Source organism: Octodon degus, unplaced genomic scaffold (genome assembly GCF_000260255.1).
Source record: "Octodon degus isolate 3935 unplaced genomic scaffold, OctDeg1.0 scaffold00072, whole genome shotgun sequence".
Classification (NCBI taxonomy): Eukaryota; Metazoa; Chordata; class Mammalia; order Rodentia; family Octodontidae; genus Octodon; species Octodon degus.
The window spans coordinates 3432972-3456856 of NW_004524648.1; the positions used below are offsets into that span (position 1 = coordinate 3432972).

Genomic DNA, 23885 nt, shown 5'->3' on the forward strand with positions numbered 1-23885 from the left:
GGAGGAGAATATGGATCCGAAGAATTTTTGTTTTGAAGCTATATGGTTGTTCTAGCTTGTTGCAGTGCCAAGAAGTGGAGGAAGCTGGGAAAGCTCTGCCTCTGAGCTTTACCTCCATCTCAATTCAGGTGTGATTTAAGGTCTAAAATTTTTGGTGAAGGAGGTGGAAAGTTAGAAGATCACTGGCCATTGTTTAAGCAGAAAATTCTGATGTGCTTTGACCAGTCCCTTTTTTTTTTTTAAGATAGGCTGGCCTCAAATTCCCAATCCTCCTCACTGTGCCTCCTCAGTGCTAAAATTACAGGCATACAACATGACACCTGGCTTCTGGAGACCAATTTTAAGCAGGTCAGTGGATGCAGTGTTCAATCGTGAGTGGAAAAGGCCGCACATTGGGTCATTGAATTACCTTACCAACCACTCCATTATCACTAAGCTGCTACCTCCAGATGTATAGCTTTCCTGTCACTCTAAAAGCTTCATTGGCATTTAGTGACCTGGCCAGATGACCCAGCAGGCTTGTGAGCTTCTAGCCATTTGATGAGTTGCTGTATCTGTCACCTTAATGTTGGTCATAGCAGATGGGAAGACTTCGGCTGGATGGCCCAAGGACCATATTGTTCATCAGTCAGCTGCTCCGCACCTCAGGCCTCTTCTGCTTTCTGGTTGCTTCTCTCTCCTGCCCTTCATTCCCATAGAGTGGAAAGTATGGCAAGGCCCACTGAATCTGTGAAGCCAGTCTCCTACAGGGGATCCCTGGGTACATATTCCTTTCTAGGGCATAAAACCCACCATACACCTCTGTTTTGTTTCAGAGTAGGCATACCAATCATCTCTCCCTTCCCTTGTTCTTTCAGCCCACGGCTCTTAAGTAGCCATCATGAACTAGGCACTGAGCTACACACTTCCCCTTTGCTAAGAACTTTCATATTCATTACCTCAGCCAAGGTCTAGTCCTATAGTCTATGGTTTTCAAAGAGAAATTTATAAGCTACTGTATCAGCACATCTCATTAATGGTGAGATTACCAAATTGATGGAGGAAAGTACCTTGATATTCCCTGAAGTGATTGTGTGTGTGTGTGTGTGTGTGTGTGTGTGTGTTGCTGGGTACTGAATCCAGGACTTTGTGCATGCTAAGCATGGGACCCCGAAAGGAGAGAGAGAGAGAGAGAGAGAGAGAGAGAGAGAGACAGACAGACAGACAGACAGACAAAGAGAGAGACAGAGAGAGAGAGAAGGGGAGGAGGAAAGGAAGCTCTTCTTTTTCTGGGAATAGGGCAAAGTTGATACTTCTCTCTTCTCTGAAGGGCTGGAAATCCCGGGAAAAGGCCGTCCCAAGGGTGCTGGCCCATTTAAGAGGGGGTGGGCCCAATTTGTTTGTTTTATGACAGGTGATTCAAATTCTCTTTGTATTCTCTCAGCCTGCTCCTTGTTCATGGAACCAGGCTGCTGCTCCCTGCTCTGTCCACTCAGCTCCAGCATGTGTGGCTGTTAGGAAGGAGCCTGATATAACCACAAAGACACAGACCTGGACATCAGGAGACTGGCGGGGTCCAGCAGTGACACTCTTCTTAAAAGTATGGTTTTTGGCTATGGTTTTCTTGTCTCTTTCTGCATGTTCTTCTTCCCTCCTACCTGGCTGGGTTACACATAGCAGAGCTGGGACTGTTGCCACGGAGGCCAGGGCAGTGGTGACACAGGAGGGTCTGGCTTGCCTGTGGGAGTCTCTTCATAATTTTTATACTCACCTTAATCAAAAAGTAATGGGTGCCAGTTCCTAGACTCCCTTCTCAGTTACCTTTCCAAAAGTCCAGAGCCTGGAGAATGTGCAGCAGATGGGTGTCTATCCCTGGAATTTTCAGACTCACGGCTGCCCTTCCTCTCTCACTCTGAGCTTAAGCTACTTGTAGAGGATATGAAGCATTAGGCTCTATTTTATTTTATTTTTGTGATGCCAGAATTCAACTTAAGATCTGGTGCATGCTAGGTAACCACTTTAGCACTGAGCTATATTCCCAGCCCTGAACTTTATTAATAGTCCATCCAGCTAAATCACTTAAATTTAGTAGTTAACTATTATGCTTAAATACTTTTAGAAAAACTTCTCCCTGTCAGTTATAGGAAAAAAATATTCTAGAGATGTGCTTAGACAAGCATATCATTCCTTTGTCTCTGCAAAAGTGATGCCATGCTACCATTTTTCATACTGGAAAGAAATCCCTCTTCAGCACCTGAGGGCACTCGACAGTGCTATTGACTGTCATTATTCATTTTTTTCACTCATGAATGCCCGAAGCTTTATCTTACTCATTCGTGTCACTCCCAAGGTGTCCATTTCATGTTGTAGAGTCTGTGGAGCACCATTCATCTTGTAGATATCATAGCTTTGTAGAGTTATTACAACAATTTTCCACAGATGGCAGTAGAGTAACTTTAGAAGCCTCCTTCCCTAATTCAAGATAAAGCCACCATATTGGCTTAGGTGGGACTGACATCCCCAATATTTAGAATACTTAGAACATAAAAAATACACAATAAAAATTGGCCAAGTACATTTCCTCAACATTTTAGTTATAAAAAGTCAAACTTACAGAAAATATAGTACAGTGAAATGCTATATACTGAAAGAATATAGTACTATTCATACAGAAAGAATAGTACAATGAAGATCTATTCATTCCTTGGCTGGGGATATAGCTTAGCAGCATAAGTGGCTGCCAGGTAAGTGCAAGGTCTTGAGTTTGATCCCCAGTACTGAAAAAAAGAGATCTATATATTCTTGTGCAGATTCAGTAGATGTTAGTTAATATTTGTTATATTTTGTGTGTTTATTGATTATGATTATGATTAAATACAGGGCCTCATGTGTGCTAGGTACATACTATACCACTGAGCTAGATTTCTAGCCCTATTTTTGCAAAATGGTTTGAAAGCTAACTGTAGTTGTCACACCATTCAACCCTCAAATATTTCAGCAGGCCTGTTCTGAGAATTAGGATATTCTCCTATATAACTTCAAAACCATAATCACACCTACAAATAATTAACCATTATTTTCTAGCATCACCTACAAAGTTATAAAAGTTGCTGTTGGTCTCCTACTGACTTCTTGTCCTACACAGAGATTAGCTCCTAACAGATTCCATTTATTCACATATCCACACACACTTCCAGTGTATTTTTTCTTGACATTCTTGGCTGGCTTGAGTGCGTATGCTCTGCCCTCACAGGATAGGCTAGAAGTGCTAGGGAGTCAACATTCCAAGTGTCCCTCAAACAATAAAGAAGTTGATTGATAAATACTCAAGCTCATTTCCCCACAATGAATGGATTTTGAGTATTCTACTGAATTTCTGGAAGGCTCCACAGCACATTTCCCCACAGTAGTAACTTGTTCATTAATATATCCTGTATCACTTTTCTTCCCTCTCCTATCTTACTTTCTATGCTTCCTGAGTTTGCCTTAAAAAAAAAAAACTGCTCAAAGCTTTGTCTGAGTGTCTGCTTTGGAGGTACCGAGAACCAAGACACCAGTCCAGTGCTAAATTTATTTTTAAATGAAAATAGTACAACACATTGCTCTTGGATCCACAGAGAAACAAACTCAAAACTTGCTTGGGGGAGCTTGCCCCCAACCAACAGGAGTGGCTCTTAGTGATGAGCCTTACTTGAACAATGTTATAGTGAGGCTCTGCTTGTTCACTATACCCAACCCAGCCTATCTTAATAATAAGTAATTATTGCTTAATAAGGGCTTACTGTGCCGCAGCCTTACATGTTCCATTTCATTTCCTCCTCATGGCAACTCTGCAGGGAGGGAACTATCATCATGCCCATAGCGCTGATCAAGAACCTGAAGTTCAACAGGGGTTAAGCAACTTTTCACAGTCACGTAGCTAGTAAGCAACAGATCTCTGGTGTATTTAACCAATGTGCTAAAATATATGGACAACCATAAATATTCTTCTATTTTGATACACATGGGCACAATAACACTTGTTACATAACATTTTTGCATTGGTTATAATACCATGAACATATGTTTTTTATTAATAAAACAAGTTACTACCAACTGCTAATTTTTGAGAGTTTAATGCAAGGATTCCCCAATTAGATGAGAGCCTGAAGGAACTAAAATGATCTACCATGCCTGGCTTGGTACAGTTTCCACACTAGGCTCTCTTCTTCAGCATTATTTCAATTGTGTGTAGTCTTCCAATATTTGACTGTTGTGAAAGTCAAATCTCTCCTTAGACTCGTCCTATCACAATCTCTAAGCTATCAGATTGTAAAAGCACAATCATCTCACTTGAACATGACTAAATGAAGCAAGATGTGCTACACATTTTTTGCATAAGTTCAGGCTTCCGTAGAACATTACATCCCTGTTAGTAATATCCAGCCCCACCTAGTAACCTAGGTACACAGGAAAACTTAGATCTTAAGAAGATGTCTTTCCTAATTACTGTCTTCTCTAAGAATCCATAAAGAGAAATAGACTTTGAACCCAATTTACCTTATTTATTTGACCTTACTGTCATAAAGTGTTCAAATTCAAGTATTATAAAGGATGGTAACAAGGACAGAATTCAGGGTCCCAGGCAGAGAACAGAAGGGCAAGGGAGTCTCCTTTTTCAGAGCTCGGCAGGTAAGTGGGAAACCTATCCTATAGAGAAGGTAAACAGTCAAGTGAGGTAAATTCATTATGAAAGTTGATGTTTTGGTTGAGAGGAAGGGAAAAAAAGACATCAATTCTCTTTTTTACAAGGGGATGGCTATGGGGTAAGTCTGCCAAGAAGCCCACATCTCAGTTTTTGTTAAGTAACTGTTGTGGAGAGTCTTGGAGATAACTATTAATGGTCAAATTATGAAATGATTATCACAGTGTGGCAGAAATATCTTGGACAAAAATTTTAAATTATAAAATAATATTAGTACTGGTTGAATTATATTAAAAGATTGATGCAGGCTTGCCAGCCAGAGGGGGTGATCCTGGCAGGACTAAAACTTGCTCTTAACTAGATGGGCCTGAGACAGGGGAGGCACAGAGGCGCCCCAGAGTGGTCTTACATGTATTTTGGGTCCTGACAGTTAATACCCATGTTAAGGGGATAACACTGCAAATTGCCAAGATCAATGGCGTAGCCAGGAAGGGAAAGGATGACTGACATCTTACGAGGAAGAGATTATTAATATAAGCAAGAGTTTGAGTAAGAGCTTTACCTTGGGAGTCCTGGGTTTGAATATTCCTTTTGGCAGTTATCATCGGTAGGATTTTGGGCAAATTGCATCATCTCTCTAAACTTTTAGAAACTACTTCAACAGGGACCAGCCAGATAGCTAACTGGACTAAAGCACCTGCTTAGGCAGGCACAGTGGAGAGGGTTCAATTCTTGGCTGCTCAGAGACAGAGCATGCTTCTCTTCCTTCCTTCATTGTACTGTATACAGGCTGTCTGCCCCAGGGTGGGTGTAGCAGTCCCGAACCCATGGTCCTAGCATTGGATCATGAATTAGTCACAGCCTCTAGAAGTCCACCCCATGATTGCATAAGGCTTTGGGGGGACAGACACAGACCATGACAACTTACTACTGTATTATCTTTTCATGTCATTAACCTTAAGAACATTGAAGTTGGACATGGTGGGGAATGTCTGTAATCCCACCACTCTGGGAGGCTGAGAAAAGTGAGCGCAAGTTCAAGCCCAAACTGGAAAACCTGGCTGAATTCTGCCTCAAAAAAGTAAAAATGGGGGCTGGGGAGATGGCTCAGTAGAATAAGTGCTTGCCTGGCAAGCGGAAGGGCCTGAGTTCAATCCCTGGTTCCGCCAAAGAAAAAAAAAAGTAAAAATGGCTGGGGTTGTAGTTTAGTGCAAAGGTCCTAGACTCAATCCCTAGTCCTACTCCTCCAATTCATGGTATTCCATTAAAAAATAAGTCATCACTTATTTTATTTAACCCTCTATGGTTAGTCATTTTTAATTTTTTAAATTATGAATACTTTTGATATTAATGAAGATAATGTGCTTTTCATAAAAAAAAAATAAATTCTTGGCTGCTGAGCCTGCCCCGCCCCAGGGGCACACTGAGACCGTGATTGAGACTGGGTGTGGTGATGCACACTGTAATCCCAATGCTTGGGAGGCTAAAAACAGGAGAATCACTATGAGTCCGATCTATGTAGTGAGATCCTGTAGACCTTGTAGTAAATACATAAAAAGAAAAAAAGAAACTACCTCAACAAGGTGGTTGTAGGGCTTAACTGTGATTGAAAGGACACATGTGACAATGCAATTGCATAGTATGTGTTTCTACTATATTTTACAGAAATACTATGTTTTGTAGTGCTGGGGAGTAAACCCAGAACCTTGAACATGCTTTGCAAGTGCTTTACGACTAAGATAAATCTTTGGCCATAATGGTATTCTTGAAAGGAAGTAAAGGATACATATTTTTTTTTCCAGATTGAGGTAGACAATATCTTAGGGAGAGGTATATAAAAGCAAAAGCACAAAAAAGGGGAGAAAGGTGGCCTTGATTATGTACTATTTTTAGTCCACACTGGGCTACCGGAAAGAATATTAAGGAGAGGTGCAAAGATAACAAGTTTTAAAACTAGAGCCCATGTTTCCAATGAGTCCTTCCTGAATAGATACCTTTGGAATCTATGGGATCTTATTCTCTATTATCAGAGAGCAACTTTCCAAAAATGACCAGAGAGGGTCCTTCAAAACAATAATGACTTTGGTTAGTAAAGACTACCTGAGGGCTGGTGAGATGGCTCAGTGGTCTAAAGCAGCTACTTAGAACAAGCTTAGCAGCAAAGCAAGGGACCACGGTTCAATCCCCCAGCATCACATGCCAGCCAGCCCCGCCCCCTGGTGGGCTGAGCTGCCCCCCCCACATTTAAAAAAAAAAAAAGACTATCTGAGAATAAAGTTGGCTTCATTTCTTTTCCTGTGAAAATGACATTCTATCAGATTTTCTAGGGAAGACTGGTTTTACCTTCTCTGGGTTGTCCTGTATCTTTCAGCCTACTGTATCTCCTTGTGATTTTCTTTTTGTTGCCTTGAAAGAGTTCTTAATACCAGAAGTACTTTGAACTGACTTGGATCAGCATTGTTTAATTAAAAACTAGAAGTATTACCGTTATAGCTGGGATGACTCATCTGGCACTTTATTTTAAATAGCAAATAGACAGGAAGAAGATTCATAAACTCATTATAGACCAAAGTGCAAATGAACTGCACTCTTTCCCCCCAGCAGGTTTAACTTCAGTTTATTAAAGATGGCATGGAAGAGCAGAGACCTATTGCAAATATGCAGATTTCTTCTTGTGGTGATTTTATTTTTGCCATCCAAGACAACAAGTAAGTTAATACTCTCTTTGGCCTCTTCATAGATAAGAAACATCTGGGATTTTTAAAATGATCAAAGGCTGGGGATGTAGCTTAGTGGTAGACCATTTACCTAGTATGTTCAAGGCCCCAGTTTCAATCCCCAGCACCAAATAAAAGAAAGAAAGAAGGAAAGAAAGAAAGAAAGAAAGAAAGAAAGAAAGAAAGAAAGAAAGAAAGAAAGAAAGGCTTGTAATCTTAAGTACTTGGGGAGCCAAGTTTAAAGCTTGCCAGGGTAATTTGTAATGAGGCCATGTCTCAAAAAGAAAGGGCCGGCAAGATAGCTCAGTAGATTAAGTGCCTGCTTTGACAAGTGCAGGGACCAGGGTTCATCCTGGGTCCCGCACACTGTGCCAGCCCTGCTCCCCGGGGCATACTGAGCTGGGCCACCAAGACGAGGCATGGTGACGCATGCCTGTAATCCCAGCACTGGGGAGGCTGAAAACAGGAGGATCACTATGAGTCTGAGCTGCATAGTGAGACCTTGTACCAAATACATAAATGAAAAAAAAGTAAGTTAAAAAAAATCTATTGATAAAAGTAATGGGATCATTGCCTAATATTTTCTAGTAAATTGGAACAGTATACACCAAAACATTGAATGGTTACTTATGGATGATAGGATTTGGGAGAGTTTTTATTTGGGGATATTTTTTGTTTGTTTGCTTGTTTAACTTTTTGTGGTCCTGAACATTGAGCCCAGGGCCTTACATATGGTAAGCATGCACTCTACCATGGGGAGCTATAGCCCCAACCCTTTTCTCCATCTTTATGGAGATATAAATATCTCCATAGCTATACTTTTATAGATAGCTATACTTCCAAAACTATTTTATAAAAGCTATACTTCCAAAACTATTAAAACATCAGAAATGCAAGATCAAATTAGCCCATAATCTATCATCTAATCGGAAAAGTGTTCTCTCTGCTTAGGCAGAGCGCAGTGGCCAGGGTTCAATCTCTGGCCTGCTGTGCTGGCCCCTCTCCTGGGGTGCACTGAGGTGGCAATTGAGACTAGGCATGGTGGCCTAATCCCAGCACTTGGGAGGCTGAAAACAGGAGAATCACTACAAGTCTGATCTGTGTCGTGAGACCTTATAGATCCTGTACCCTGTACACCCTGTACTAAACACATTAAAAAAAAGAAAGAAAGAAAAAAGAAAAAAAAGTGTTTTTAAATCAGTTTTGGCCCATTTTCATTTTGCTTGGATACACTTATACTAATTATGAGATGCGATTCATATTCTGTCTTTCCTTCTAATGTTATGCCTTAAATATTTTTCTATTTTGCTATGATTCTTTTTTCTCTTTATCTTCCTAACCCTACTCCCTTGCTTTTTCCTACTTCTAACTCCTTGAAATAAGTGAGTGAAGTCTGGTTATTCTCCACTTTTTTTCCTCTATTTTATTAAATCAATCCTAGTTAACATATAGACAATTTTTCTACAATCATTTTGGAACTATTCTGTACATTTTTTATTTCTAACCCCGTGGTTCTCAAAGTTTTTTGTACATTAGAACCACTAGGAAGGATTTTAAAAAGTCGAAGGCTTCCAGGCATGGTGGCACAGGATTGTAATCCAAGCAATAGGGAGGTTGAGGGCAGGCGGCTCACCTCAAGTTCAGGGGCATCCCTAGCTACATAATAAGTTAAGGTTGGCCTGAGCTACGTAGCAAGACCCTGACTCAAAAAAACAAAACAAACAATGCTCAAGTCTGAGGTTACATTCCTATCAGTCAATCAGATGTCTGGGGGTGAGAGATACTGGCAGTATGACTTTTTAAAAATCTCCAAGTATTTCTAATGTGCAGCAAAATTTGGTAACTAAGTAAATAAAATTTTTCATTTTTAGTTAAAAAGTACATTTTGGAGGCTCTTTCCTTGTAAAAATCATACAGCACTATTTGACTATTTTTGATTGATGAGAATTAACTTTATCACACTGATGAAGCATGATTAATTTAACCAACCCCCTATTAATAGATATCTAGCTCGTGCACTCTGCATATGTTAATAGTTTCTCTCTATACTTCCAGGTTCTGTTTTAACTGTGAATGGTAAAACTGAGAACTATATCCTGGACACTCAAACTGGTGTTGAGGAATCTTTGGAATGTGCCGTTCATAACCACACCAGAGATGAAGAACTCCTCTGGTACCGGGATGATGGAAGAGTGGGTTTGAAAGCTGGAAATAAAATCAACTCCAGCTCTGTCTGCATCTCTTCCATCAGTGAAGATGACAACGGAGTCAGCTTCACCTGCAAGCTACAGAGTGATCAGATGGTGTCCATCTCAGTGGTGCTGAACGTCACTTGTGAGTGAAGGGAGAATACAGGGTCAGTCCATCTGTGCTGTCTGTACTATGTCAAGTGGTTGCACTCTGAGTGTTGGTTTGCCCTATTGATGCTCCCGTAGGGTCTTAGTATGTAGTTCAGGCTGGCCTTGAGCTCACACTAAGCCTCTTGCCTCAGCATTTACTCCCTACCCCATACCTTTTCCAGCACTATCTGCTAGTTACATTTGATTCTATTTTCATCTTGAGAATTAAGAATGAGGGCATTCACCTCATTTTTAATAAGTTCATAAATGTATTGGCTATTCGTATGTCCTGTGAAATACCTTGCTGATGGTCTTAACATTTTTCTATTAGGATATTGGCCTTTTTCTCATTAATTTGTATGAAGGCTTTATAAATTAAGGAAATTAGCTCATGGGCACTTTGGATTGCAAGTAGTTCTTCTATGTATTTTGTCAGTAATGGAGATTGAGAGAAGGGAGTACTGAGATTGCTTTTTTTTTTTTTTTTTTTTTTTTAATTTTGAGAAGGTCTCACCAAGTTGCACAGGCTTGCCTTTAAGCTGGTAATCTTCCTGCTTCAGTCTTCCATGTAGCTGGATTAGTTATGAGCCATCATGTCTGGCTTTCCTATTTATTTTGTTTGGGTTTTGTTTTGGAGATAGGGTCTTACTATGTAGTTCAAACTGGCCTTGAACTCACTAATCCTCTTGCCTCAGCCTCCCAAGTGCTGGGATTATAGGTGTGTACCACCATACCTGGCTACTATTTGTTTTTGAAAAATTTGTTTTCAGTGCTAGGGATTGATCTCAAGCCCTGAAGTATACTAGACCAGTACTTTACCACTGAGCTACATCCTACCCCTGGACAATTTTATAGGCTTTTTTTTTTGGGTGGGGGCATAAACCTTCATGTTTATATATTTAAGATTATCAATCTTTCCTTTGTTGTTCCTAGCTTTTGTATTCTGACTAGGAAGACCTACATGGGAGGGGGGTCATTTAATATCACTTTAAACCTGAAAAGGGGAAACTCTTCAAATATTCAGTTGCAGGTTTTACACTAATGGAATTACATACATAAACACTACCAAATGATACTACAGGGGTGGTCATGTGGGTTGAAGCTGGCTCTGTATAATGGAGGTGTGGATGGTGGAGGTGGAAGGTGGAATTAAAGTGAAGGAGCATATGATTTGGTAGGAAGAACTCTGGGCTTGGAACATAGTAATAAGGTCAAAGGCATTTGAGTCAGTGAGCTCAGCCAACTGTTCAATGAAAATCTAATGAGATGCATAAGTGGAACAAATACTAAGTGACTGAGCCCTGGAAAATCCTCACATCCCATTTTGAAATTTCTAAGTGAATAATTTGTATGTTCCCAAGCAAATGAGCTTTTATTTTTCATTTTAAGTGAGTTGATAAAGATCTATTTTTTAACATGTTGTCTCCTGGCTATTTTGATAGAACCCAAGACAATCAGAGAGCCGGGATGTTTTGTAATCCAGCTAAAGTGAGGAAGTTGAGGCCCAGATTGAGAGCCCAAATCATAGCTGGAACTGAGGCCAGAACAGTCCCTCAAGTCCCAACCTGGTCTCCTAATTTAGTATTCCTCCCATGGAATCCTCTTAAGTGAGACATGGCAGAAATGCCAAAAAATATGAGCTGGTGACTTACTGAAATTGTTTTGTTTCCCAGCCTCAAATCACTTTTAAAATCATCCTCACAATAACCTTCTAAATATAATTGTTCAACATATATGTCTGATACATACATATGTATCAAATTGGTCAGTGATTCATTGTGACAATAGCTGACATAAACTCATCAACTAATAAATCAAAATGAGCCTATAAAAGTGACAGGAACGTCATATTACAATCCAAAGGAATTATTATGAATATTATAAAGAGCAGATCTAGGACTAAGAAGAGGGGCTGGGGTGCAGCCCACGGGTGCTTAGTACATGTGAGACCCTGGATTAAATGTGTAGCGTGTATGCAGGAACACAGGCACACACACACAAATACTGATGGGGACCTGATAACGTGCAATATGGAGGAGGGTGTGAAAAAACAGATTCTCTTTTATGCTCTTGTTCAACACATAAACTGAAACCACTTGTTTTGCAATACCTATCAAAATTTAAATGTGCCTTTGGCATGATCCAGCATCACGCATGTGGATATACAGAGGTATGTGGAAGAATATTTATCATAGCATTATTTAACATATTTAAAATTAAAATAACCAAAGTAAAATAAATCAGACTTGCATGTGTATTGTATTGCCTCCCTGCGGTGAGAAACTGAAAGGGTAAATATGGTTCAAAACGCACAATAGATGTTGTGAAATTGGAAGAAATTGTTCTAAAGGAAAAAGGAACTAGGAAGGAAGGGAAAGAAAAACTCAAAATACAAGATAGTTACCCTACTAGTTTCTCTTAGTTCATTGAAGGGAAAGATTTGTGCTAGTATCATTTGGAGAATTTTTTAAGCACATATCTTGTACTCTGATTTAAAGAAAAAAATGTACCGTTGTTATTTTCCTAATATTTTGTTATGAAATTTTTTATACTTTTTTCCACAAAGTAAAAAACCAAAACCAACATAAACATTATTTTACATTATTTTAAAAAATAAATTATTCTTTATTTAAAAAAATTAAATTAACCTAATGTCCATGAAACTAAAATAAGGCATACTGGGCTGGTGAGATAGCTCAGCATACTAAACACCTGCTTAGGCAAGCGCAGGCACTGGGTTTTGATATCCTGCACCATGTGCTGCCCTGGATTAGGCATGCTGGCCATTGAGCTCAGGTGTGGTGGCAAATGTCTGTAATCCCAGCACTGGGGAGCCTGAAAAAAGGAGGATCACTACAAGTCCAAGCTGCTTAGTGAGACCCTGTACTAAATACAAAACAAAGGAAAATAAAATAAGGTGTCCCATATTATACTATATTACTCTGAACCAGTAAGCTAGATCTTTGTGGTTCAATGTAACTATATTTTAAAAATGTGCAAGTTATTGAGAGGATGATGTCTTTTGTGTAAGACTTTCCTGTGCTCCTAAAACAGTACAATATTTTTGTGGGTATACTATGTATATAAAACTATTTCTAAAAGATCTGGAAGGATTTACCCCAAGTTTACAGCAGCAGGTATCTCTGGGAATTAGGATGAGATTAGGCTAGAGTCAAAGAGGATTTGAAATGCACTGATATTTTTAAAAAGGGAAAATTCCCATGTACCTGACATGCTCAAACATTATTTTAAATAGCTAACATGAATAGCTAATAAGATCTTCCCCCAAATGGAACTGTTCTATTTGGCATGTTCTTCACTCCAGTAGCTTTCTATATATCTGAATACCATCTAACTTCCCTGTTGGATATGGATACAGAATTCAAGCTCATTCCAAAGAGCAACAAAATGTCGTTCTTCTGAGAAAGTTATTCATAGCACAGCCTACTCAGGGTCTAATTATTCAGTGTGCAAATTATACAAGTTCCTTTTTTCTCCTTCACATCTACCTCTTTTCTACTGCCCACTCACTTCTAAATGACTTTATTGACCTTCTGCGTCTTTACCCCAAAATGCAAGGGACATAGATAAGAGGGGAAAGTTAGCTCAGCCATTTCTCCCCCTAGATACTGGAAAGTCTCGCTGGAAGGTAAGAGTTGGAATTATTTGGCAAAGATCATATGTGTCTGGCTATCTATGGATCTACAACCCTTCTTATCCTGGCAAGAGTAAGGAGTTGTTTATAGGCATTAGAGGGACCCACCAACCTTCTGTAAATGCTAGGATTGTCATAATTGGAATACCTCCTGGGAGGAGGCCTTTATTTCCAGAAGCTCATGAAGGAAATGCAAATGTGCATAATAAATATGTGCCTATACCAAACATGGTCTGGATCAAATGCAAAAATAGGATGTATGAGTAGCCTTCAAAAAGCACCTTAATGATAATAGTAGCCAGCACTATACTAAAATCTTCACAGAGATTATTTCATTCGATCATCACAGCAGTTCATGAAGTCAGCATTATTCTCATATTCTCTCTCTCTCTCTCTCTCTCTCTCTCTCTCTCTCTCTCTCTCTCCCTCTTCCTCTCCCTCTCCCTTTCCCTCCCTCCCCCCCCCTCTGCTCTGGTTGGGCTTGAACCCACTTCATAGACCAGGCTGGTCTTGAACTTGCAACAATTCTCCTGCCTCAGCTTCCCGAATGCTGGGATTATAGGCATGTGCCACCACATGCAGTTTATTATCTCATCTTTTGAAGATGAGGAATCTGAGAGCTTAACAGTTATTTGGCTGTCTCACAATCAGTCTAAGTGGTGCAGATGGAATTAGGGCTGACCACAGTGCCCACATTCTTAGTATTTACTATTTTATTCAACCCTAGCATAGATTGGCTTATTATGCCAACTCTTTGAGAGCAAAGAAACAAGTCTATACTCTTGGGTAGTGCTACAAATTGTCCATTTGTTATCGATTCATTACCATATGTATGATGCTCATAATCATATACTGATTTCTAGTTTGTCTTCTCCAGGTTAAAAATTCTGTGAATTTTGTGATTAGAATTTGTTATTTACCATTTTATCCCTGGTTACTAGCCCACTACTTGGCACATAGTATGTACCCAGTACATTTTTGTCAAATGAGACAGACTGAAGGAAGACCTTTCTCTTCTAACTAAACTTAAATGCTTGAGTCTTACAGATCCACCTTCCCTAAGTGGAAACAACTTCCGAACAGTTGAAGAAGATGATGATGTGAACTTGGTTTGCAACGTGAAATCCAACCCACAGGCTCAAATGATATGGCACAAAAACAACAGCATCCTGATATTAGAGAAGAATCGCCACACAATCCAACAGACAGGAGAATCTTTTCAGCTGTCAATCACCAAAGTCAAGAAATCGGACCATGGAACCTACAGTTGTATTGCAAGTTCACCTCTGAAAATGGAGACCATGGACATTCAACTGGTTGTTAACGGTAACTTTCTTTTAAAGTAATACCCAGGATAGGACAAAACTTAGAATAGAAGCTCAGTACATATACTTGGCGACCACAACTTATGACTACAATTATGATTAGTAGCTGTGATTTTCTTGGCTCACTATCCTTATTCAGAGAATTTCCTACCAAAAAATTCTAGTCCATCCCAAAAATAATTCCCAAAAGAATTATTCCATATAGAACATTAGAACATTGCTGTTTGAGCCAATGTCCTTTCTACAACCTGATGAAGAAAGCAGTTCTGGTTGCTATTTAGGGAAGAGTATTCCCACAAATTATCTTGGACACCAAAGTGTGTAGGAAGTGGACTTTTAAGCTCACAGTCTGATGAGTAAACAGACGAGATTTCAGGAATATACTGACTAGATTTTTTTAAAATAGATCTCTAAAATTGCTCCTCTCACATTCTAACCTGTAAGCTAAAGAGAAGAGAAGGTAGGGAAAATAATGGGAAACAAAATCATAAAGCTCTTTCTTGTGGCTTTATGCGTCATCTACCCAGCTTTATCATTGCTGTTACAATAGAAAACAAATGGAGTTCTGTGTGTTTTCCCTTGTCATGTTTCTTGCTCATATAAAAAGAAAAGGCAAGATACCTGGTGCAGCAGATGAAGAAAATGCTCATGCACACATTTTCTGGTCTTGAGCCAGGATGTAAGGAGCAGCCAAACAGGCTGAGGCTCCTGCATCTTGTTAGAAATTATTCATTTTGTCACTTGCCTCCCTGTACCCACTCATTGCCATTCTTGCCAATCCTCAGGAAACCAGCTGAATCCCTGCCAGAAATGATGAACTGCTATGCCTGTAGGATGTCTTACTTCCTCCCTTGGCCCACCCAGAGGGATCTGGGACATGAATAGAGTGCCCGGTGGGAAGGAAGAGTTGCTGTTGGGTGATTTCCAATCACTGTGACTAGTGTCCTGTTCAATAATTTGTCCTGCAGAGCACCAATAGCATGTGTAGGGGCTACTTGCTTTAAAAACCAAATAATAACCTAAGAATCCCTGGGACAAAAGTGGTGGGAGGGCCATCATCTCGAAGCTTTTGACTTGTTACTTTTCTCAGGTCCACAGAAGCACGGTAGGACAGCATCACACCGTGGTCCTAACTGGCTGTAAGACCACTCGGAGACTAGGGGATTATAGCATTCCTTTTGTTAAAAAGAGATTATAATTGCTCTATGCCTTGCAGGTGGGCAGAAACTTATTTTGGGTGGAGCTTTTCCAGACCAACTTGTTTTTCTTCTTGCTTTGTTATTTCCCTTGCTGTTGGCTGCCTTCATAACATAAGTGCTCTGCTTTCTGGGGCTCAAGCTCACAGCCAAGTTTTCCACAAGGCTCTCCCAGCTTCACTGCACAGTGGGGAAGTTTCTAAATGAGGCCCTGCAAAGCTGGAAATGACATCATGGAGCTTTTCTTGAGCCCAAGATTTAGCCCACGTGTTGGAATTATTTCGCTGTAATGAATAAGGGGGAGGGGACACAAAGTCTGGTTACAATTGAGAGTATAAAAACAAAAAGGGAGAGAGGTACAGTTAGCTACATTTTTCAACATCAACTTGGGATCAAATGATTCAGTGTGGTCATTTTATCTCAGCTTGCTTATTAAATGAAAGCAGTGGCATGTGTCTTCATTTTATTTCACCAGGTAAAAATAGTCCAGCCTGTGGCTGAATTCTGATTTCTTTTCTGATTCATCCCAGCTGTGCTTCCCCTTTGTTTTGATGTCTTTCTATGGAATACAATCCCTAATAAGGTCCTTGGTGAACCCCAGAGCTGGCTATGATAGAGCCAGAGCTTCTAGGAGGCTCACTGAGGAAGGTTTCTCCAGAGGGCTGGTATGACCCCAACTTTCCTGAAAACAGCTTTTAGGTATAGCTAATAGAGGGTATAAATGAAAGAAGTTTGGGGTTCAGGAATAGACCTTATTCTTAGCATGTGTGAGGCACTGAGTTTAATTCCCAGCCCCAAAAGATAAAGGAGGAAGAGAAAGGGGAAGAGGAGGGGACGGAAAAGGAAAGGAGGAGCCAAGGGGCAGGAGAAAGTAGAAAAGGGAGGAGAGAACAAAAAAGAAGAAAATAATAAAAAGCAAAATGTAAAGGATGTTTAATCCATTAGCCCCTGAAATTAATTGTGAGGAATTGGCAACAAATGGGAAGAATATAATTAAAACCTAACTGGTCTCCATCCTAATCCGCGGCATATAGGCCATTGGCTTTGAAATTAGATTTATCTAAAAATCCCCTTCTTCCCTTCTTCCACCTTTCCCTCTTCATATGTCAGCTCATGACCCTTTCTTCTTTGTAGTTTTTCTTTGTTTAATGTCTGTCTTATCCACTAGAATAGGAGCTTCGGAGGGTAGAAGCCTTCCATGTCTGTCCTATTCTTTCACAGGGTCAAGCATAGCACTTAATGCACATTAGTCACTCAGTACATCCACAAACTCCACCTCAATCCACAAGCTCAATTGTACAATTAGTAGCACATTCTATTTTCTTTAAATCCCTGAAATTTTGTCTAAGTCATAATAGGATCCCATTTCATTCCTCTTTTGGCATTAGACTCCTGTGTTGGACAAGTTCATTGAAAAACTTACATTGGTCCTTGGCACTTTTACTTTTGAGAATTTCACCCCATATCATCTGAAACATGTTAACACAAAGCACATTACATGGGACTCTTTAAACGTTTTGAAAGGTGTTTTATACTTTGTATAAATTCTTAATTTTATTATAAATAAGTTGTTAATTTTATTCTTGAGGTTGTAATATTATTATTTGGCAGGGGTTATAGTTGATACATGATCACATTTTATTGATGTTTAAATGTGTATTCACTTTGATTAATTTTGTATTTTGGAGCAAATACTTTTTTCCAGGCTCTGAGTTTACCTGGTACTCAGAAAATAAGGAAGTGGGCTTCATTTCCAAGTTGTCTTCCTGACCCACAATGGTTATAGACACCCTGAAACTGGCACAGTGGTGCCCACCTATAATCTTTTTTTTTTTTTTGCGGAACCGGGGATTGAACTCAGATCCTTGCATTTGCCAGTCAAGCGCTTATCCTACTGAGCCATCTCCCTGGCCCCATACACCTATAATCTTAATACTATGGGAAACAAAACTAAACCAAAAAAAAGGGATATAAATGAAGAACCATTTTGTAGTGAAATATATATAATAAGATAGATATACAGCTACTTTCTCTTAATTCAATGAGAAGAAAAATTTGTACAAATAGTGTTTGGACAGGATATCATGTCTGCATCTTGTACTATGAATAACTACTATGAAGACAACAATAAGCAATGTATTAATTATTGAAACTGTCCTACTAATAGGTTTTGAAACTGTCTCATTGTTATTTGTTTTTCAATAAAATTAATAAAAATAAATAAATATAAAAAATTAATACTATGGGAAGCAGAGGCAGGAGGATAGCAAGCTCAAGTCCAGTCTGAACAACTTAGCAAGTTAGAGAGACTGCATCAATATAAAAAATAAAAGAGTATAGATGTAGTTCAATGTGAAGGCCCTGAGTTCAATTTTTAGTATTAAAGAAAAAAAAAAGTAGATACTTCCATGATCATTTAACACATATGAAAAATCTTTGTCAAATTGGGAAGGCTAATGCTGGAGGTCCTATTTCCCTGAAGGACACCATGCAGCCCCTTCTAAAATGTCTCCCCACCCTGTTGGCATACTGTCTCAGTGGAAGTACAATGATCATTGTCCCTACTGTTCCTAGAGCACTCCCTAATCCAGAGAACTCTCAATCCTTTGTCTTCTTGCTCTAAAGCTATTCTCCCTCTCTTTCTCCTTTTATGGTACCTTATAACATCTTTGGGGACTTTTAAATAACAACAATAACAAACAAACAAAAAAAACCCACTGACTAGCCTGATTCTGTTTTCTGTGTAGTAAACATGGAAGATTCAGAACAAGACTGTTTACTTTCTTTGAGGGAATTATTTATAATAAAGTATTCTTTACAAAGGAACAAATTCAAAGCTTGCTCCTATACTAGCTCTGTGACTTTGGAAAAGTAACTTAACCTTTCTTTTTTCTTAATTTTTCAAAAGTCTTTTATTTATTTGGTACGGGGTCTTGCTCTGCAGCTTGTACTCATGGCGATCCTCCTGTCTCAGCCTATCCAGCACTGGGATTGCAGGCATGCACCACCACTCCCGGGAGGTTTAGGTGGCTGGCACAGTGCACCAGGAGTTCTGGGGCCAGCCTGGCATGTGACACCAGGGATCAAAACTGTGTCCTTGCGCTTGCCAAGCAGGTGCTTAGACTGCTGCACTATCTCTCCAGTTAGCTATTCTTAACTAAATAGGACTTAATTAAGTGCAAGACATCTTGTCTAGGACATATTAGAAGCACATAAGTTAGAAGCATCTATGTTTTAAAGATAATAAAAGTTAAAAAAAAATAGAAACTAATAGAATTCACTAAACAAAATATAGGAATTCAATAGTGGTTGTTATATTGTATATTGTTGTCTTCAAATTAGTTGTTCAGATTACCAGATATAAGAATGCAAAATTGGTCAAAAAAAGGTATAAAAACTTAAAAAGGAGAAAAAAGTAAGTATTAACTGCTCCTTTCAAAACTGTTCAAAGGGAAGGAACAACTGGGATGAGGGAAAGGAGAAAAGAAAGAAGCAAGGGAAAAAGATAGAAGCACCTAAATGTTCATTTTCATTCTGTTTTTCCAGATAAGACTGTGCCTCTACCAGTAGAAGCTATTATTGCTGCATGTGTTGTAGTCTTCCTGACACTGTGCTTTGGACTGTTTGCACGAAGGCAAAGAATAATGAAGGTATCTAAGTGTTCTGGGAATTTGGTTAAAAGCCATCTAAAGGGCTGGGGATATAATTCAGTGGTAGGGTACATGCTTTACATGCAAAATGTCCTGAGTTTTAAGCATTGCAAATAAAACAAATTAATATTGCTGATGAGAATGAAAGTTATACATATATTGTAAGTATAGCTTTTCAAAAAATACAAGTAAATATGAGTGAGGCCTAAATAAAAACAGTTCTGGTGTTAGGGACTTTGGAGTTGATTTGTCCTCCTTCAAAATTTCTCTTCATTGTTACTAGGTTGTCTGTGAGTCAATAAGCAAACAGGAAGAACATCTGCTCTGGATTGAGAGCTCCACATGTTCACCTCTTGAGTACAGCCACAGGCCCTGGCTGGAGTGGGCTGGACTTTGAGTTGTTGGGTGGCTAACCTCACTGCCAAATGTGATTCAGCATATATCTGTGTGTAGATTAATGCCACACACTTGACTCTGCCAGTTAACTCAGTGGTGAAGGAGGGCAAACATGGCAGAAATGCTTCTAAAGAAAAGCCACTCTGCTGAGGTCATCATTCAGCAAGGGTCATCTTCCTGGTAGTACATAGCTCAGTGTTATTCAGCACAGTGATGTTTCGCAAGAAGTTCAACTTAACCTTTGTTCCAATCCAAAGCAAATTTTGCTATTGAAAAATGAAATACCCCACTATCTAAGCATGGAAGCACCCTAATTAAGAGTTTTATTTTCTCCAAGGTCAATAAAAGCTATTAATGTGGCCAAAGACATAAGACCTGGGCCAGTGCAGAGGTAGCTGTATGTCCACAGCACTGATTCTTAAGCCCCTTTGATACATCCACAATGTTTCCCCGGGAGCTTTAGAAAAGCAGGCACATTCATTGCTCTTGTTTTGTTTACTTCTAGTTCTGCATGAAGAAGAGAGACCCTGACAGAGATACAGCCTTGTAAGTACTCCTTCTGCGATGAGATGAGACATGCAGAAAGGCAAAGGGGTTTACAGACTAGAAAGCAGAGGAAAATCTGCCTTCACGTTACAGGAAGGCATGTTGGAAGCTTGCCTGGAGCTGAGAGCACCTTTGGGTCTTACGCCTACTCTCTTAACAAGTTTGGCCGATGCTTATGCAACTAACTGTATTGCCACACAGAGCCAATAAGAGGGCTTACCCTGGAGGAAAGTCATGATGTATTACTAATTCCCAATTAGGTCAGGGCTATATTTTTCAGCCCAAATATTCCTTCTCTTTGGAGCTTTCCTATAGTCTGTCAGCTCCACATATCCAAAATACATGAAGGAGGCAGGAGGTAGTAAGAATGAAGGCATTTTGCTGAGAGGTTGGATTTTGTTCTGAATTTTTCATATTCTTATGATCATCATTATAATTAATTTCTTGGTTCATTTCAGATGAGAAAGCTGAGGTGGTATTTCATACAGGAAGAGTTCTATATCAGGACCTCCTCAATGTATGCAGTCCATCTGTATTTATTGCTATTATTAAATATACCCCTGTCAACTTGTCAGAGGTTATGAAGAAGTGTTTCATTAATCATTTACAGTAGTTGTAATGACTAACATGATAACTCTCATGGAGCAGTTTTGTGGAGAAAAGTGTTTAAAATTCAAAGAAAGATTTTGTTGTCTTCTGCTTAAAGAATATGTTAATACATTGAAATTTCTTTCAATTAGATTGGGAACCATTTACTACTTGGTTTGTATTTTTCTAGGTAAGATATTAGCAGGCAGTTGGGTTTCATAAATCAGTGCAATATAAAAAAAACCACACACCAAACTTTTAATTAAAGTGGGAGAACCAAAAGGGTAATCAATTTTTTAAGTTTTCCAGAGAAGGACATAAGAAATATCAGTGATCACTTTTACCATCATTCTATATGAAAAAAAAAAAAAAGTCTTAGGACTAAAGAAAGTAAAAAGGGTAAAAATCTCACAATCTGAAATACTCCTTTACATGAAATAAATTTAGTATTATGAAAACCTCAATGTAGTTCTTTATTTTTATCATCATACCATGGTTGAAACAGTGACAAAATCTGTGGCTCTGGGTGGTAATGAATGTGGGAAGAAGAGTGGAGCCGGTCTGGCCAGCATGTCCTTTGCCTCTTTTTCAATAGTCCCTTTGCATAGACCTGGTTGTAATTATGAGTCAGCCTGTACTCTTCCTATACATATCAACTTTAAATTGCAGCTTGATTATAATTTATCACTGGCTCCCCCTCTAGACCTCCATCCTTTTTTCATGTTTTCCCCCTTATGAGTCTATGCTTCTCTTTCATACACAACTGGGAGGAACTAAGGAAGAGGCAGCCCTGGCCAGAACCACTTCCCTGTCCCCCTCCTTGGTCATAGTTTGTTGTTGTTTGTTTATCTGTTTGTCTTGGTGGTGGTGGTGGTGGAGATTGAACTCTGGGCCTTGCACATTCTAGGCAAGCACCTTATCATTGAGGGATGTCCACACCCCCAACTCCCAATTTTTAAAAAATCAATACTGGAGTAGTATGACACAGCAAAAAAAAGAGAGTCCAGTGAGAGAAGAAAGGAGGGGTGAAAGGATGGAGACACAGACAGATAGACGACAGAAAGACAAAGATTGTGGTTTGCAGTTTACTCTGTCTTCTTGGAGGTTCCAGCAAAGTTTTATGTGGGGAAGCCTCCAGACTATACCTCTTTATCTGAGACTTTTCAAAGTAGAATTTGGAAGCCCTGTAAAATGCTTTAAGGACAAATAAAGAATGACTGAGGAAATCTGAATATTTACGTGACTTAGTAGAAACATGGAGATTAAAGAAAAAGAACAGAGGAAACAAACAAACAAAAAACGCTTACATATCAAAATAGACTTAAAATTAGGAAAATTGAATTCCAGTCTTGGCTGGGTTGTCTTGTGTAAGTCCTTTTCCTTTCTTGGGCCTTCGGAAAATAAAGTGATTGAAGTAAGAGATACTTAAAGTATACGTGAGCTTGCCAGTTCTAAGATTCTCAAAAGACTCCCATACAGTTCAGTTAAGTGCAGGAAGGAGTTGGCAAGAAAGACTGAAAATGTAATACCTTTGCCCCACCTAACAGAAATATGAATCAGCTTTGTTCTGGGACATATAACAATCCTGGAGACTTACAGGTCATCAGTAAAGAGTTTCTTCACCTGTATAAAATACAATGACCTGGCCCATTAGCACAAACAAGAAATATTAACCAGTTTAAACAGAGCAAGGCAATATCATAAAGGGCCATTGCACTTCATTTTTACCTTTCAGTTTAGAATAGACAGAACACGCATTAAAACTATATCCATTGTTAACTATGTCTGTTGTTACAATAAAAAATCAGCCTGCTTAGAATCATATGAAGTTCCAGAACTCAAAAGAGGGCCCTATCACCTTTGTCTGTTTTTTCTGTTTGTTTGTTTTAACCTGCCATTAGATACCAGAAATTCCAACATTCATGCTTCTGGTTTTGATGTTTTTAATAGAAAAGTAGCAAAGCCAGTGAACCCTTCTCAATCTTTCCACTAAATTTTTCATTATTGCTTTTCATTTTTGAATTTCATTATTTTTTCCTTCATTCTTCTTTTCCTGGTGGCGCTGAGAATCAAACACAAGACTTTGCACAACATAGGCAAGTGCACTGCCACTGAACTATACCTCCAGTAGCCCCATTTTTTTTTTTTATTTTTATAGAACTGATCCACCAAAGTTCAGGGATAATCATAAGGAACTAAATCCAAGGACAGCTAGTTATACCATGTGGACAATTTTTACCTGCATTACTTGAGCCCATAAACCATCCTTTGAAGTAATCATAATTGTATCAACATCGAAGATGAGAAAGACTGGGCTCAGAATGCTTAACTAACAAAAAGAATGACTAAGATGGGATTCATATCCAAACTGATCCAAAGCCCAGGGGCTGGGGCAGGGCAGAGGCTATCACAAAAGGAGCAAAGGTTGCATAATAAAAAAAAACAAGCTCACCTCCCTCCTAAAGTGCAGAGTGACGTCAGTATCATCTCTACTTTTAATGACTTGTGCAGAATTTATTTAAGTAAAGGGAATTTACAATAATCTTGGTTGAAGAGCCTTCAGGAAATGTTACAACACTCCTTGAGAGAGTTTCCCATGTCTGGCAGTGCTTAACTACTGCCTTAAATATTTGCTTGTCTTCCTACTGATAATTATCACCAAGTATTACAGTGTTAAAGGGTTTGCATAGATTGTTTCTTATCTTTGCAACAATCTTAAAAGGTGGGTGTTGCTATCTCCAATTTACAAAGAAATGAAGGACCAGAGAAACAGAATGATTTGCTCAACACAAAGCAGATAGTATGAGGTA

At 39.2% G+C, this 23885-nt stretch overlaps 1 protein-coding gene across 2 annotated transcripts; it reads left to right on the forward strand.

Annotated features, from left to right (window-relative positions):
* Positions 1 to 1434: 1434 nt before the first annotated feature.
* Tmigd1 (transmembrane and immunoglobulin domain containing 1) lies at positions 1435 to 21418 on the forward strand. Of its 2 annotated transcripts, none has more exons than XM_023719975.1 (7): positions 1435 to 1579; positions 7265 to 7371; positions 9436 to 9714; positions 14422 to 14700; positions 19442 to 19545; positions 20447 to 20487; positions 20946 to 21418. In XM_023719975.1, exons 2-7 carry the CDS (start codon positions 7290 to 7292, stop codon positions 20947 to 20949), a joined length of 789 nt encoding a protein of 262 aa, XP_023575743.1. In that variant the 5' UTR covers positions 1435 to 1579; positions 7265 to 7289; the 3' UTR covers positions 20950 to 21418. The 2 variants fall into 2 exon arrangements, with proteins under 2 accessions (XP_023575743.1, XP_004635429.1); XM_004635372.2 differs by having other exon boundaries at positions 7268 to 7371.
* Positions 21419 to 23885: the final 2467 nt, after the last annotated feature.

Bases quoted from the DNA above. Each gene is read 5' to 3' on its own strand.
- Tmigd1 (XM_023719975.1), top strand. From the start codon at position 7,290: ATGGCATGGAAGAGCAGAGACCTATTGCAAATATGCAGATTTCTTCTT. The intron at 7,372-9,435 runs GTAAGTTAATAC...CTATACTTCCAG, and splicing joins TTTGCCATCCAAGACAACAA to GTTCTGTTTTAACTGTGAAT. The intron at 19,546-20,446 runs GTATCTAAGTGT...GTTTACTTCTAG, and splicing joins GAAGGCAAAGAATAATGAAG to TTCTGCATGAAGAAGAGAGA.